Here is a 14,971-nt window from a genome sequence, read left to right on the forward strand (position 1 = left end):
CACGCATTGCTCGGCTCCTTCGTGCACGTACAGGTCTTCCTCTGGTGGTGGAGAAGATGAGGAGGCGGCGCGCATATACACACGAGAGGGACAGGATAGGACAGGCCAATTTGGATACCCAATTCTTCAGCTGCAATGTCTGCTGTGACGAAGGCCAACTGAGAAGACGCTACAACCTGCTCCGACTCCGTCTTCTCCAAGAGCAGCGACGGACGTCCTGAACTTTGCGAGCAAAGGCGTCCCTTGCTCGGGACAGCATCCTGGCTCGCCAGGACAACCTCTTCAGCGCAGCCCTCGCATCGCTCATTGCTCAGGCTCGTCGAAGGCAAGACAGCGAGAGATACGACGACCAAAGGAGGGACCAAGGCTGCGATCGGTCAAGTTGCGAATGAAAATCTCGCTTGACTCACCGGCCACGCAAACGCAGCTGCTCTACGGTTGCGGCCAGGATTGCAGCCGGCTTCATCATCTCCTTCCATCGCTTCTTGGAGGGGAAAAGCGCCTAGAACCTCGATTGGACGCTGCAGAGCTGAGAGATAGCTCAGTTCGTCATCTGCAAGGGAATCGACTGGGTCAATGGCAATGAAGAGGACCTTCCTTGCCGCGTCAGGGTCTGTAGGAGGAAGGGCGCTCAAGAAGCAGCATGTACGGTCGGGCATTCGTCACGCGCATGGCGTCGACGATCAGGATCGAAGACGACGACGACGACGACGATCCATCATCCTCGCGCTGTAATTACATCCTTCGCACACGCCGTCGTCTCACCCGCACGCCCGCATAGAACAGCAAGCATCCATGGTAATCGTGATTGTGATCAAGGCGTGGAGACGCCGAGCATGGTTCAAGGCCAGGCTGCACGCACTGCCTTATCGTCCGTCCTCGGGTATGGCGAGCGCCAAAAGGGCAATGGTACCACGATGACCCCTCTCTGCGTGTGCTCTGATTCTCTCGCCCATCCAAACAATCATTAATGTCGATGTCAATGCGCGTGCCACATCGCTCTGCTTTGTGCGTGCGATACGCCACGCGAGCTAGCTACCCTACGCACGCACGCACGCACACATAGCAAAGGGAAGATCGCAACGATCTGCGTAGCTAGACGGACAATACTGTGAACGAGGATGGGGTAGGGGGAGCAAACGGATGTCACGGTGCGGTGCGATGCGGCAGCGGCGGTTGAGACTTGTTGGTAAGACTACTGTTTGCTGTGCGTGCGTCTCAATCTTGCAGGCACGAGCGTAGCGTAGCGTTGTGCGCACGGCTCATCGATTGCTCATTTAGTGCTCACTCTGATTGGTGATGGTAGCAATGTCGAGTCGAGGCGAGTCGCGTCGCGTTGGGTTACCGTAGGCGACGGCGGTCACGGCGGCGACGGCAGTCCTCGGTCCTCGCGCTTGTGTGCAAGATTCGGATCGACATGACATGACATGACCCTCGTCGACGTCCCTCCGCGGGGCTGGTGCTCCCTCCCCTTGGCCCTGAGCTGGAGCGGAGCGGAGCGGTCTTTTGGTCTCGGCCGTCGGCTGGCCTCGAGGGCCAAATCTCAAGTGCTTGGCAGACCTCGCAAAGGAGAAAAAAAGCGGCCGGCTGCAGGGCCGGCCTCGTCTGAGCTAGTGGGTGTAGGTCGAGATTCATTTCATTCCTTATTCTCAATCAGTGCCCTGCCCATTTGTGCCGGTGGATTTTCGAGCTCAGGCACGACGTGGGTCCACGGTGATCCGTCGTTTCGCCGAGCTTATGGCAGGTTTGGCAGGTGGCGTGGGTGATTACCGTCCGAGCGTCGAGCATCGAGCGTCGAGCGTCGAGCGTGCGAACATACAGACACGCACTGCGACGAAGGCGAAATGCACGCACGCACGTAGTGGACACGCGCACGCACGCACGCAGGCTGCCTCATCCTGCGTCGAATAAGGCAAGACGTCGAACGGACAGGCGGAGGGACACGGCGCCTCCGCACCTCTCTCTCTCTCTCCTCAAGATTTTCGTCTCCTCTCGCAGGCTCTCGGCGCCGTTGCTCCGTACACCGGCGGGGGCTGCACAACTTTCCACCTGGGCTGTGTGTTTGTGCTGGTGGGAGAGAGGATGGAGGGGGGGAAGGGGGGAGGGGGACGGTGAAAATGCCCGATCGACAAGCATTAGGGCCGAAGCTCCGTTGAGCGTTGAGCATCGAGCGTTGTGCGTCGAGCGTCGAGGTCGCTCTCAAGAGAGCAAGTCAGGTCTTGATGATCATGCGTGTTTCGATCCTTGATCCCTACCACCTTCATTAGCTCGCTCCTCCATTCGTTGCCACACAGCCTCTTATACGAAGAACAAAAACACGACATCGTCAAGGGCTGTGCCATCCACCCATCCACCCACGCACGAGCGCGCCACCACGAGCATCCTTTAAAAGTCTCAGTCGTTGAGCAGTCCCCAAATCTTACCTAGTCGCACCACCCAGCTTCATCCATCATTCATCGCCTCAACAAGCCAACGGCGACTGGACGCCGTATGAGCAGCCCTCAGTCACCCACCCTCTCCGCCAGCGATGGCAGCAGCGAGGCCACAGCTTCATCGTCAGCCACGCGCGTCTCCTCTTTTTCGATGTCGCCCAAGGACCTCGACATCGAGCGTGCCGCGCTCAAAGGCCATCCAGGGCGAATGGGTAGCGCCGACGACTATGACGAGAAGGACGCCTTCAATGGACGACGCTACGCCGAGCCCAGCTTCTACTCGTCCATGCAGCGCGTCATGTCTCGCAGCCGCAAGCGCAGCCGCACCATTCTCGCCCTTGTAGCCATCTCGGTCGCCACCCTCTTCTTCCTCTTCTCCTCTCGCGCGCCACTCGCAGATGAGTTCCGCGACGCCAACATCGCAGAGTGGTCACCGCCGATGCCGTGGAAGCAAGATGTCGTCGACCGGCGCCCAGGAGGATGGCGCTCCAGATGGAGCAGCAGCTCGTGGTTCGGCCCGCCAAGGTACGACGCGTCATCTGAGATCCCCAACATTGTCCACTTCGTGAGGCAGATCAACCGCGATGAGAATTACGTACCGCAGGCGCCCTTCCGTGTGGAGTTCCGCCACTTGATGAGCTACTTCTCCAGCTCATTCTACCTCAAGCCGGAGCGCATCTACTTCTGGACGGACACGCCCCAGGAGATGCTCGACGACGCGCGACTCAACGGTGACGCCTTTACGCGGGCCCTGTTCCGTATCCCGAACATCGAGTTCATGCCAGCTACTTTCCCTAACGTGACGTCGTCGGGCGTCAAGATCGACCAGTACGCGCACCGCTCCGACTTTGTACGCACAGTCGTCATGGCGAGGATGGGGGGCGTCTACCTCGACGACGATGCCTGGGTCCTCCGCGACCTGACACCTCTGCGTCGCTCTGGCTTCGACAACGTCTTCTCCCTCGATGACGGCGCCCGCATTGCGCAGGCCGCCTTCCTTTCGCGACCCTTGAACCCGCTCATGCTCGCCTTCGCCAGACTGCAGGACGTCGTCTTCAACGGCGACTGGCTGCGCGCGTCCAACGACCTCGTGACGGCGCTCATGGTCCACTACTCCCGCGCCGAGGGCAGCAAGTCCGCCCTTACCCTCGAGAAGGACGCCTTCTTCCCCGGCTACTGGATCGGCGATGCCCTCAACATGTACTACGAGGTGCACGACGACGACCCCAACTTCCGCGAGCCCGAAACCCCACAGCGCGGCCAGGATATCACCACGACGTTCCAGTACGACTTTGATTGGGGATGGAGGCGAGACTGGCGCCGTACGTGGATCGTGCACGGTTTCTCCAACGAGCTCCGAGCGCGAAAGGCGTATCATCTCTTCAAGGAGTTCCAAAACTTCACGCCCGCCTACGTACTCAGTCGTCGCGCCAATATTGCCAGGGCTCTCTTCCCTGCGCTCAAGGAGATGCTGGATACGGGGCTCCTCCAGCTCGATCAGCACGACCTCGTTGCGTCCCAACCGTGAGAGTGTGCGGTATGAGGCGTTTTCTCGTCAGTTGTTTCTACGTCATTAGAGTTGCCCGGAATCGCACCTCAACCTTGTACATTCGCACTCTGCACAACATCAATTGTATATCCCCATTACGCGAGCCAAGATAGAGCGCGATGCACTCGAGCCCCCGGTAGCGTCGCGCACGAGTCACAGCGTCTTGCCGGTGTCAAGTGCCGCTGCTGGGGGCTCGAGCGTAAGCACGTACGTCAGCAACGGCCGTTTGTCTGGATAGAGTGGCAAGCCTGAGCTGACAACAATGCCCTGGGGATCAGACGACGATTGAAACCAAGCGCCGTTCGCGTCTTCCCGCCCACGTTGCTGCGGCAGCTCAGTGCCCTACGAACAGCAAGGCGGCAAAGTCAGACGAAGTAATCCTCAACAATCACCTTGCGGGGGATAGTTTTTGAGCGGATGACAGTCACCCGAGACGGGGCAATGGCAGGCAAGCGTCGTGAGGGGCATAGGTGGTGATGGCGTCAGGCGGTCCTGCCGACTGATCGGGCGTGCGCAATCATATCTCCTCGCAATCCTTCGAGCGCTGGATCAGTGCTCAGCCAGCATCCCAAACTCTCTGATCAACGGGACTCGACCACCCGCGGCGAGCCGCTGATAATGCCGAAATCCTCTTGGCTCGCACGAACTACTGCCCGTGCGCACACCGTGACGATCGCACTAGTCCGACCTTGAGCGCGGGCAGACGCTGCTCCGAAGAAGCTGCATGACGATGCGCTTGCTTGTTCACCTCGAGCCTCTGTGTCCAGTCGGGTCGTCAGCTTCGACATACCACGATCGCGCCGGTGCGTGCTGCGGCGACGCATCACAAGCCGGCAAGCGACGATGAGACGGTGATCGCTGTCCGGTGGCGTGCGAGTGCCAACCCGCGTGGTTGAGAGGCTTCTCGTCTCTCTCTTCCTGGCGGTCGACACTCCAACCCTGCAATCAGAGCCACATTATCGTTATGTTTCATGAGCACAGCAATGAGTCTCATGCATCATTCACGTCTTCCATGTTCACTTCGTTCATCTACTAGCTCTATAAGACACTCAAACCGCCTCACCACTTGCAGTCATCTATCCGTGCTCTTTTCCTCCCTCATCACCCCTCTCACCTCCTCTTACTCGCCTTCCCACCCTGCGGAACAGCCGTACTCTTCCCATTACCCTGCTGCTGCTGCACCCCTCCCTCACCCTCCTGCTGTGCCCTCTTCTCAGCAATGGCAGTCAACTCTGCCAAATTATCACTCAATGCCTTCCTCCTCTTTTCCCTCCTCTCCCTCCCCCTAACAATGAGCGCCTTCGGCTCCAAATCCGCAAACAAGGCCTTAGCGCCCCACTCGATGGCCATTGCCCCAAAGTAATCGACGGCCATTACGGCTAGGAGTCGCACTTGGAAGGGACCGGGGAGTTTGACGAGCTGGAGCCAGTCGTTGAGCTCAGGCATGATCTCCAGGGTACCCGCAACGGAAAGGAAGGCACAACCTGCCAAGCCGTAGAAGAGGCCGGGCGTCTCCCGAATAGAAGTGCGGAAAGGGTGCCCAACAAAGTTGACCGTTACTGCGTTTACCTGCTGGAGGGTGTTGAGTAGGAAGACAGCGCTGTTGAGCAGGGAAGGGTTGAACTTTGCTTCGAGGTCCACCTCCTGCTCTGGAGCCTCGTAGCGACGGACGAGGACTTGGGTCGTCCAGTGCATTGTGGCTAGGTGGAGGAGGAATTGGAGGAACACCGAGGAGAAGAAGTAGAGGCCAAAGATTGTAGAGAGAGGGCGTTCTTTGCTCAGCTTGTCGAGAGGCTGGGCACGTGAGATGAAGAACATGGCCGCACTCAAAAGGACGCCGCTGATTGTCATCTGGTAGTCGCCGAACTTGACGTTCTCCAGGTACTGGAAAGAGAGGGCGTACGCGGATGAGAGGCAAGAGAGGCCGAGCGTCTTGTACGTCTGATTCGTGGCTACCAGAGAGGCACGGCCTTGCTTGATAATCTGGACTATGCTGTCCATTACGCGGAGCTTCGAGGTAAAGGGAGCCGCTACACTTGCATCGCCCAGCTTGATCGTGGGGGGTCCACCGTCGTCGCCTTCTAGGTCGGCCATCTTGCTCGTGATGGAGGAGAGGTCGAACTTCGGAGCCTGACCAGGGTTGGCCGTGCGCGCCAGCTGCTGCTTCTTGAGCGCTTCCTCACGGGCCGTCTCCAGGTCAGGGTAGAGGGTCTTGAGGGCAGGCGGCACAGGAGGGGGAGGCTGGTTGAACCGAGCACTGAGGCCCAGCTGTGACTCGTACACCTTCTTCATTCGCTCGTTGCGTTGGTGCTCAGCAATCTTGAGCATGTCCTCCGGCGTGCCGTCCAGCAATGCCACGCCGATGTTGGCCGCCTTGAGCGCGCCTACATCGTTGGTCCCATCGCCGGCCATGAGCGTCACGTAGCCCAGGCGCTTGAGGGTATTCAAGATCAACTCCTTCTGTGCCGGGCTGACACGCGCGTACACCCACGTGTGCTGGACCAGCTGCTCCCACGCCTCCGTCTGCTCAGCGTACTGTGCGACGGCCGCTCCCGTGAGGCAGAGGTCGTATTTCTCGAACAGTCCTCGATCAAGCGGAGCGCTCGAATCCACATCGATGACGACGCTTTCGTCCGGTGTGCGCCAGCTGAGCTGGGTGGGCGAGGTGGCTCCCTCGCGCGCATCGAGGATCAGTGCCTCGCGGTCTACGATCTCCACTTCGGCGGCTACGTGGACTGCGGTGAGCGGGGAGTCACCCGTGATCATGATGCTGCGGTGTGAGGAGTCGTTGAGCTGTTGGAGCGTGGCCTTTGCGTCTGGCTTGAGCGGGCAGTGGAAGATGAGGAAACCGCCAAACTCGAGCGAGGACTCGACCTGCTCGCGTTGCACATCGTTGAGGTTGGACGAGGGGAGGTTGTCCACGTACTTGTAACCTAGGGCGAGGACGCGCGAGCCGCGCTGAGCGAAGCCTCTGCGAGTGTGGGAGAGGGGAAGGGATCAAAGACGGTCAGCTCTCGAGCCAGCATGTTTGCCCGTGCGCGCCTGCCCACTCACTTGTACGTCTCATCATAGCCCTCGGGCACCTTGCTATACATCCCCTTCAACGTCTCCGGAGCGCCCTTGACCGCAGCGATCAGCCTCTTATTCCCTCCACCAACATCACTCACGTAGCTCAACGTCGACATCCTCTTCAACGCTGACGAGAACTGGAAACGTCGCTTGACCCCCACCTCAATCCGATGCGCCGAAGTCTTTACATCGGCAGGCGAGAGTACATCACCTTTGCGCAGCTCCCATCCCATACTCTCCAGCGTGGTCTTCTCCATCGGGTCCCCCACCACGCCGTCCTCCAGAAGCACAAGCGCATGCGCCGCACCCAGGGTGATTGTCGTTTCGCGAGGGAGCTGCTTAAGCGGGATCAAGTCGCGGGGCAGACGAGCACCGATAGCCGCTACGCCCTGCACCTCCAGGTCCGTGTCCGTGATAGTGCCCGTCTTGTCGAAGCAGCACACGTCGACGCGGCCGGCGTAGGGGATGCGGAAGGGCTCAGTGCAGAAGATGGCCTTCTTGCTGAGCGCCATCAGGGAAGCATTTACGCTCATGCTGAGCTCCATGGGTAGCTCGGGCGGGACGACGGATGTGATGATGAGGACACAGTCGAGGAGGAGCTTGCCCTTTGGACGCCCCATCTCGAGACCGCGTGTCCAGACGTACCAGCTCGCAGCGATGGCGAAAATGAGGAGGAAGCCGATAAAGAGGAACGCTTCGACGTTGTCTGCCGTTACGCGGCCTTCGTTGGTGAAGACCATGAGGCGGATAAGCTGGCCCTGCGAGGTACCGAAGCCTGTGCGGAGGACAAGACCCAAAGCTCCGCCATCGGGGGCAACCATGCCTTCCTTGGCGTACTGCGAGGTCGCGTCTGCGCTGGTCGTCTGGAGGACCTTGGTGCCACCAAATACGACGGCGTTGCGATCCACATTGTTGACGTCTAGTCTGTCCGATGGGTTGCGCAGCTCAATACTCTCCTTGAGCAGGGGCGTCGACTCGCCACTCAGCATCGCCTCGTTCACAATCGTCGTTCCCGCGAGCAGCAGCAAATCGCAGGGTGTGGCCGTATCTTCCTTTGTCCTCGTGATCGACACCACATCTCCCGGGAGCAGCTCCGTCGTCGACACCTGAAGCCACTCGCGCGAGCGATACACGTAGATCTGGAAAGGAGTGATGGACATGGTCCTAAACTCGTTCAATGTTCGCAGTCGTTGGAACACGACGGTGCACTCAAAGACGATGAGCATGAAGAGGGTGAAGAGGGAGTAGTACCAGTACTCGTCGAGCATCCAGAGGCCGACGCAGAAGACTTGAAAGACGAAAAAGGGGGCTACGGCGTGCTCAGCGAAGAGCTCGCTGTAAGAGAGAGGGGAGCGAGGAGATAGCATCAGCGGGGTAAGCAGGCAATACTGGCTCGTTGGGACATGCCGCACTCACGTGAAGCTTGGCTTGGGGATCTCAAATTGATTACCTCCATACGTCGCCAAAGTAGCCATGGCATCGTCCTCGCTGACCAAACCTCTCGAAGCCTGGAAATGGCTCAAGGGCGGGCTCGAGTCGGCGGGGTAAGGCAATCGTCTAAAGGTGGGCTCCGTAATGTCCCTTGCCCTGTAGATGGACCCCTCTGGCGCCTTGATATCCGGCAAGGCCAAAATGTACTTGTCTGCCTGATACGTGAAAGCTACCTCGTGCCTACTGACTACGAGGGGTACAATCATTCCCTCTCCCTTGTGCGCTTGCGGGAAGACCCTCACCAGCTTGGCGCTGGGCAGGTCCTTGACCTGCTTCGTCGTTACCCACGCCTTGAACCCTATGCTCCATTTGGTACCCAGGAAGGCCAGAGCATGCGAAACGACGAGGGATACCGTGTATACGAATGTCCATTCTTCCGACTTGATCCAACTGTCGTAGGCCACGTAGTATGCGTAGAGGTAGAGCGGATAGAGGAAGAGAAATGGCAAGACGTACAGGTGTGTCCAGAGGGGAATGGGGACGTGCAGTGTGATCCGGGCGACGTCCGGGGATTGGACGGCTACCATGTTGGGCAAGGGGGGCAAGCGGGGGGAAAGTAGTGATGAGGGAAGTGGAAGGAGTGCAGGCGCAGGCGCAGCCTCAGCTTTCGCCGTCGTGGAAGCCAATGCAGCACGGACGAGTGCTTTCGACACGAGGCGTCCCAGTTCCGTTCCGGCTTCACGCCACGGCAGCAGCAGCCTCAAGGCTCCCTCGCGTCTTGAGAGGTGTTGCTTTCCGCTCGCCTGGCCTGTCAATTCCATCGATCCTCACCACCAACTCACCTCCCTGTCGCCGCCATGATCGAGAATCCCCACGTGCGTCTTCGCGTATTCCCCTTTGCTTCTCTCGCGCCCCATCACTGACTGCCACTCATCCTCTGATCGCCCCGCGCAACAGGAACAACGTCAAACTCTCCTCCTCTCCCGCATAATAAAGAACGTCGACCTCCTCAACGAGTCCCTCGAGGAGCTCTCCCGCTCCCTAGCAGAGATCAATGTGTACAACGAGGGAAATGCAGAGGTGGCAGATATGTGGGAGAATGTGAGTGCTTGGCGTGGCTGGCGAAGATGGCGAGAGGAGAGAGAGCCAATTGGGGTGACGCTGACACTTCTATTGACGACGATGACGCGATGACAGTACCGTCGAAGCGCGGCTTTCAACCTCGAGGCGCTCGATGCTGATTCGCAGCAGCAGCAGCAGAGGAGCTGAAGTAGGACGTCTGATGATGGAGCTGTACATGTAGACGCAGCTTAGTGAGGATGGATCACAGGGCAGTATGGATGCTCAGCTGATCTTTCGCATGTAATTGTACCATGATATCCACAGCACCACGCAGGCAGGAAGGCAGGTAGACGTCTTGCCTCTTCACGCGCAGGCACGACTTTGAGATGATGATCAACTCGAAGATTGACTGACAAAAGTTGACACGGCAAGACTTCTCAACAGCTCCCACCCCCTCAACACCACTCTCTTAGAGCAACTTCTCCAACTCCTCCAGCACCGCCTGTCCCATCTCCTTGGTGCTCGTCTTTCCTCCCAGATCCGCCGTCCTCAACCCTTTCCCACCCATCTCAGCCGAATCCAAGACCTTCTCTACAGCTTTGAAAACCTTGTCCCCAGCCTCGGGCTGACCCAAGGAGTAACGCAGGAGCATCCCAGCAGAGAGGATCGTGCCGATAGGGTTGGCCTTTCCTTGCCCAGCGATATCGGGGGCAGAGCCGTGGATGGGCTCGTAGAGACCCTTGCACTCGGAGGTGCCGTCGGGCAGGCCGGAGAGGGAGGCTGAGGGGAGGAGACCGAGGGAGCCTGGGATGACGGAGGATCTGCGCGGGTGGGGGCGGGCGATGACGAAAAGGGAGAAGATGAAGAAGGAGAAGAAGAAGAACATTAGCCAGCTGCTTGGTCGTTTCGCGACGCAATGGGTACGCACTCGTCGCTCAGGATGTCCCCGAACATGTTCTCCGTCAGCACAATACCGTTGAGCTTCTTCGGGTTAGAAACCATAACCATCGCCGCCGAGTCGACGAGCTGATGATCGACTTCCAACTGGGGGAACTCCTTGCTAATCGTCTCAGTCACGACCCTCCTCCAGAGACGGGAGCAAGCCAACACATTAGCCTTATCGATGGAGTGAATCTTGGCTGGCGGGTTGGACTGCAGTGCCAAGTAAGCGGCGAGGCGCGTGATACGCTCGACATCCTCGCGATTGTAGATCATCTGGTCCCACGCCTCGCCTTTTGACCCGGGCGTGTCAAGGTCCGCCTCCTGGCGATCACCGAAGTAGAGGCCCTTGACCAGCTCGCGAACTACGATCATGTCTGTTCCCTCTGCGATCTCTTGCTTGAGCGGGGAGTGGGTGAGGAGGGACTTGGAAGGGAAGAGGGCAGGGCGGATGTTGGCGTAGAGGTCGAAGTGCTTACGAATCTGGAGAAGGCCTGGTCGGCGTTGCGATGATGATGGTGATGTCAGTAGGCATGGCTTCGGGTTATGGTAGGAGAAGGGACGCGGACACTTACCCTGCTCAGGTCGCACCTTGCCTACCCCCCACTTGGGCCCACCCACGGCGCCCAAGAGCATGGCGTCTGCCGCCTCACAGGCCTTGATCGTGTCAGCGGGCAGGGGCTCGCCAGACGAGTCGATGGCTGCTCCACCGAAGTCTTTCTGCGGGAGGAGGGAGAAAGAGAGAAGGCCGTCAGCCATGCTCGTACAGCGACGAGGCGACGAGAAGGCCCGCATGGCTCACGCTCTGCAGCTCAATCTTGAAATCCTTGCTCTTGCTCGAGATCAACTCGAGAACACGAGCTGCCTCGGCCGTGACTTCAGGTCCGATGCCATCTCCGGGCAGGACGACGATGTTGTACGTCTTGGTCATTGTTTGGCGGGCGAGGGAGATGCGTAGATTCGTTGTGTGATGGATGTTGATGTGAGGAAGGAGGTCAGGCCAGCAAGAGCAAAGATGGGGCGTTGCTGTGCTGTGCTGTGCTGGCTATCGATGGGTAGAGAGACAACAAGTGATTGCATTTCGACTCGGTCCTTCTGACCCGCACGGCCCGCGAAGATGGCGCAGCTCAGTGGGCGGCAATGGCGGGCTGAGGCGGGCGGAGAGATGGGATGTTCCTGGCTTGACTGAGCGGAACGGAAGACGCCTTGATCAACTCGGTGGAGACCGAGGCCGGAGGTTGAGTTGAGACTTGAGTGGAACCAACACCGAGTGAAGCGGCATTCATCCTCATCTTATCCCTTTCCCGCTGCTTCCTCCTCAAGCAGCGACTCAACATGGAAGCAGACGACGTATGGGCCACGCCTGCGGATGCGGAGCCCGTGGCCTCGGCATCGACGACCGCCGCGATATCATCCGCATCGACATCGCGCCCGGCATCCAAGGCATTCTACGACGATGACTTGGGAGCAGGCTGGGCCGCTTCCTCGAGTCCGGAGCAGGACAGGACCATCAGCAAGCCGGCGGAAGAAGCAGGGAAAGAGGAGCAGCCTGTAGTCGAGCCGACAGAGGTGAATACTAAGGCGGGAGACGAGGATGGCGAGGAGGAGGCCGAGGACGACGATGAATTCGCAGATTTCGACGACGATGCCGGAGGCCCGGCTGCTCCTGGCGGCGGCGGGGATGACGACGATTTTGGCGACTTTGGAGATTTTGCAGACGATGCGGTGCCAGCAGGGATGGAATTGCCCGAGGAGCCAGAGCAAGCGACGCCTCCTACCCCTGCTGCACCACCTACAGCTGCGGATTGGCAACCGCTCTCCATCCCCTCCTCCTCATCGCCAGCATCAGCCTCATCCTCCCTCTCAAGGCTAGAGGACCTCACCACCCAGATTTCCTCCCTCCTCCCGCCCACACTCACCACCGCCACCACTTCTCTACCAAACGATCCCATCCGCCAAACCCCCGGCCTCTCCCAAGTCCTACAGAGCGAGTCAAGCAGAGCGGTGTACACCGACCTATCAGCGCAGCCGACGACCCTCCAGCCCGTAGACTGGCTGCGCTCTCGCACCCGTCGAGACCTGCACATCTCCCTCGGCGTGCCCATCAATCTCGACGAGATCATGCCCGCCGAAGCGGGGGCGACCGCCTCTGGCTCGAGATTACCTCCCCTTACTCTGCAAGTTGACTCGTTAAAGAGGGCCAAGGGGGAACAGGGTCCGAATAGTGCGCCTGTCTCAGGTGGAGAGAGAGGCGGGAGCTCGCCTGCTACGACGAATGGAAGCGGTGCTGGGAGTGGAGCAGGGGTGGAGAAGCGTAGCGGCTCGGTCGATGCGAATAGACGGCAGAGGATCATGGAGAAGCGCAAGGAGGATCTCGGGCTGGGGCCTACCCCGGAGGTGGATATGAAGCGAATCGAGGAGGTATGCGCCTTACGAGAGGGTAAGAGTCTCGCCACAATGCCTCAGGAGCGCATCGCTTGCTACTCATACGCTGACTCTACTATCTACGTCTTCTTCCGCACGCGCGCAGACCAACTGTCCCTCCTGCCCCTCCCCTCTCTACGCGACCTCTCACGGGAACTGGGCTCCCTCACCTCTACCACCTCTGTCGTCCTCACTCACCACCTCACGCTACGCGAGTCACTGCAGGCGGACAGTGAGATGTACAATGGGCTGATCAAGGACCTGGTGCGCGGGGCGGCAAGCTCGATGGGTAGTGCAAAGGAGAGGAAGAGTGTGCAGGTCGGTGCGACTAGGAGGATGGGGGGCGGCAGCGCGAGTGGGTCTAGTTCGCCTAGGCCTGCTAGTCCATTTGGACGACCTGCCATGGGGAGTGCGGGGTCGGCTGTTGTGAGGAAGTGAGGGGTGAGACGAGGATGCAATACCGATGATACGACGGTCGAATCTCTTGATGCGCGAGCGAGATGGCGAGAGTTGTCTTGACATCCCGTATGCGTGTGCGTGCGAGGTGGAGCTCGACCCTCTTCCGCCTTCCGCCTTCCGCCTCCCGCCTCGTCCTCACTTTGCCGCCAGTCCGTCGATGCCTTAGTCGCTTCCCAATTCCCATACCACCCAATCATCAGCAATGGCAGCCGTAGCCCCTCCCCGTCCTCCTCACCCAGCCGAAGCAGGCCCCTCAACCTCACGAGGAGATGTCATCCTCTCCGCCTTCGACACGTATCGCTCAGAGATCGACGCGCACAATGATCGACGAGAGCGATTGATCAAAGCTTCGAGGGATATTACCAATCTGTCCAAGAAGTGAGAGTGGACCTAGCTCCCCCACCACGTCATACCTACTCTCGCTGCTGATCATCTGACCAACACAACTCCATCTCGTCCTCACCGCGTTCGTCTAGGCTCATCTTCCACCTTCATCGCCTGCCACCACCAGCTCACCTCTCCAACCCCAAGGCGCGCGTCGCGACCTCTGCTGCTCCTCCTCCGCATTCACAACGCATGCTCAACGAGGCAGCAGCCAAGCAGAGTGACATCGTCAGCCTTATACGGCGAACAGCGTACCAGGAAGATCTCGCGCAGGGCCACGCTGCGAGTTTGCGCTACGAGCGGAACTTGGGTGGCGGGTTGGAGGAGTTTGTGAGTGTGCGGCTCGACGTGAATCCCCGCCAACATTACTCAGAGAAAGCTCTTGTCGAGCTGAGAATTCGTCGCCACGGGAAGGACTATGCTGACCTACTACCTTGGATTGCGCGCACAGATCGAAGCCCTCTCCTTCCACCACTACCTCCTGCACGGCACCCTCATTACGCACGAGGAGGTGCAAGCCCTCTTCCAGCCTGGCGTGGCAGAGCGATACACCGATGGGATGACGGGCGAGGAGGTGGAGATTCCTGCAGACTTTGTACGTAAAAGACCAGGATAACGTCTGCATTGCGCTTGCCCAGCAGCAGGAGATGAAACTGACAGCCACCACGTCTTGCTCGCAGATCTTCCCTGTTCCAACGCATCGCTACCTCCTCGGTATCTCAGATCTCACGGGTGAGCTGATGCGTTTCGCCACCAATGCGCTCGGAGGCGGTGGCGGAGGAGGCAAGGGATCTTCAGCGGGCCCACCAAGCGACCCAGGGACGGTGGTACGCTCTGTCCTCGCGCTGCTCAGGGACATCAGGGAGGGGCTCGAGCCATTTGTCTTTTTGATCCACGACATGAGGAAGAAGCAGGCGGTCACTACTGCCAGTCTGAGAAAGATTGAAGATCGTGAGTTGCACGCGCCCGCTCTCCCATACACCAGCAAGACAGCTAATGACTTGCTCGCCACGCCCACTCGTCAGTCTCGTACAACATCTCGATCCGCATGTCCGAGTTCGGCGGCGACGAGAAGGCGATCAGGGAGATGGTTCGACGGGCTCTTGCTGGTGGCAACAGCGGAGGCGGAGGCGGGGATGACGGTGGCGATGACGAGTGAAAATACCATCCCTCTTTGCATCCTCACCTCAACGATCATGGAGAGCGTGAGCCGGCAGTGGCT

At 59.2% G+C, this 14,971-nt stretch overlaps 6 protein-coding genes across 6 annotated transcripts; 4 read left to right on the top strand and 2 right to left on the bottom strand.

The window, feature by feature from the left end:
• Positions 1–2,583: 2,583 nt before the first annotated feature.
• Positions 2,584–3,960, top strand: BDZ90DRAFT_228849 (hypothetical protein; the record flags this gene model as incomplete). Its single annotated transcript, XM_025504844.1, has 1 exon — positions 2,584–3,960. One exon carries the CDS (start codon positions 2,584–2,586, stop codon positions 3,958–3,960), a length of 1,377 nt encoding a protein of 458 aa, XP_025358985.1.
• Positions 3,961–4,934: 974 nt separating this feature from the next.
• Positions 4,935–9,120, bottom strand: BDZ90DRAFT_282318 (putative SPF1-P-type ATPase). Its single transcript, XM_025509448.1, has 3 exons — positions 8,467–9,120; positions 7,036–8,385; positions 4,935–6,952 (listed from the first exon to the last, which is right to left on the bottom strand). Exons 1-3 carry the CDS (start codon positions 9,066–9,068, stop codon positions 5,092–5,094), a joined length of 3,813 nt encoding a protein of 1,270 aa, XP_025358986.1. The 5' UTR covers positions 9,069–9,120; the 3' UTR covers positions 4,935–5,091.
• Positions 9,121–9,338: 218 nt separating this feature from the next.
• Positions 9,339–9,953, top strand: BDZ90DRAFT_282319 (DASH complex, subunit Dad4; the record flags this gene model as incomplete). Its single annotated transcript, XM_025509449.1, has 3 exons — positions 9,339–9,356; positions 9,439–9,582; positions 9,679–9,953. The coding sequence occupies 3 exons, from the start codon at positions 9,339–9,341 to the stop codon at positions 9,748–9,750; spliced, it is 234 nt and encodes a 77-aa protein (XP_025358987.1). The 3' UTR covers positions 9,751–9,953.
• Positions 9,917–11,536, bottom strand: BDZ90DRAFT_234946 (3-isopropylmalate dehydrogenase). The gene is made up of 4 exons (XM_025507204.1): positions 11,285–11,536; positions 11,058–11,202; positions 10,472–10,976; positions 9,917–10,364 (listed from the first exon to the last, which is right to left on the bottom strand). Exons 1-4 carry the CDS (start codon positions 11,411–11,413, stop codon positions 10,013–10,015), a joined length of 1,131 nt encoding a protein of 376 aa, XP_025358988.1. The 5' UTR covers positions 11,414–11,536; the 3' UTR covers positions 9,917–10,012.
• A 195-nt stretch (positions 11,537–11,731) lies between these two features.
• On the top strand, positions 11,732–13,466 carry BDZ90DRAFT_122588 (hypothetical protein). The gene has a single exon (XM_025503299.1). It carries the CDS (start codon positions 11,818–11,820, stop codon positions 13,342–13,344), a length of 1,527 nt encoding a protein of 508 aa, XP_025358989.1. The 5' UTR covers positions 11,732–11,817; the 3' UTR covers positions 13,345–13,466.
• A 173-nt stretch (positions 13,467–13,639) lies between these two features.
• BDZ90DRAFT_214077 (Translin) lies at positions 13,640–14,869 on the top strand (the record flags this gene model as incomplete). Its single annotated transcript, XM_025504185.1, has 5 exons — positions 13,640–13,743; positions 13,842–14,079; positions 14,201–14,323; positions 14,388–14,700; positions 14,775–14,869. Coding segments are annotated over 5 exons (873 nt in total), but the record flags the coding sequence as incomplete, so codon positions are not given.
• Between the last annotated feature and the right edge of the window lie 102 nt (positions 14,870–14,971).

The sequence above is a fragment of the Jaminaea rosea genome (assembly GCF_003144245.1).
Source record: "Jaminaea rosea strain MCA 5214 unplaced genomic scaffold BDZ90scaffold_20, whole genome shotgun sequence".
NCBI classification, from domain to species: domain Eukaryota; kingdom Fungi; phylum Basidiomycota; class Exobasidiomycetes; order Microstromatales; genus Jaminaea; species Jaminaea rosea.

Excerpts from the sequence above, each read along its gene's own strand:
- BDZ90DRAFT_282318 (XM_025509448.1), bottom strand. The coding sequence starts at position 9,068 with ATGGTAGCCGTCCAATCCCCGGACGTCGCCCGGATCACACTGCACGTC. Across the intron at positions 8,386-8,466 it reads ATCCCCAAGCCAAGCTTCAC|CGAGCTCTTCGCTGAGCACG; the intron begins GTGAGTGCGGCA and ends TCTCTCTTACAG. Across the intron at positions 6,953-7,035 it reads GGCTATGATGAGACGTACAA|AGGCTTCGCTCAGCGCGGCT; the intron begins GTGAGTGGGCAG and ends CCACACTCGCAG.
- BDZ90DRAFT_234946 (XM_025507204.1), bottom strand. The coding sequence starts at position 11,413 with ATGACCAAGACGTACAACATCGTCGTCCTGCCCGGAGATGGCATCGGA. Across the intron at positions 11,203-11,284 it reads TCAAGATTGAGCTGCAGAGC|AAAGACTTCGGTGGAGCAGC; the intron begins GTGAGCCATGCG and ends CTCCTCCCGCAG. Across the intron at positions 10,977-11,057 it reads CAAGGTGCGACCTGAGCAGG|GCCTTCTCCAGATTCGTAAG; the intron begins GTAAGTGTCCGC and ends AACGCCGACCAG.
- BDZ90DRAFT_122588 (XM_025503299.1), top strand. The coding sequence starts at position 11,818 with ATGGAAGCAGACGACGTATGGGCCACGCCTGCGGATGCGGAGCCCGTG.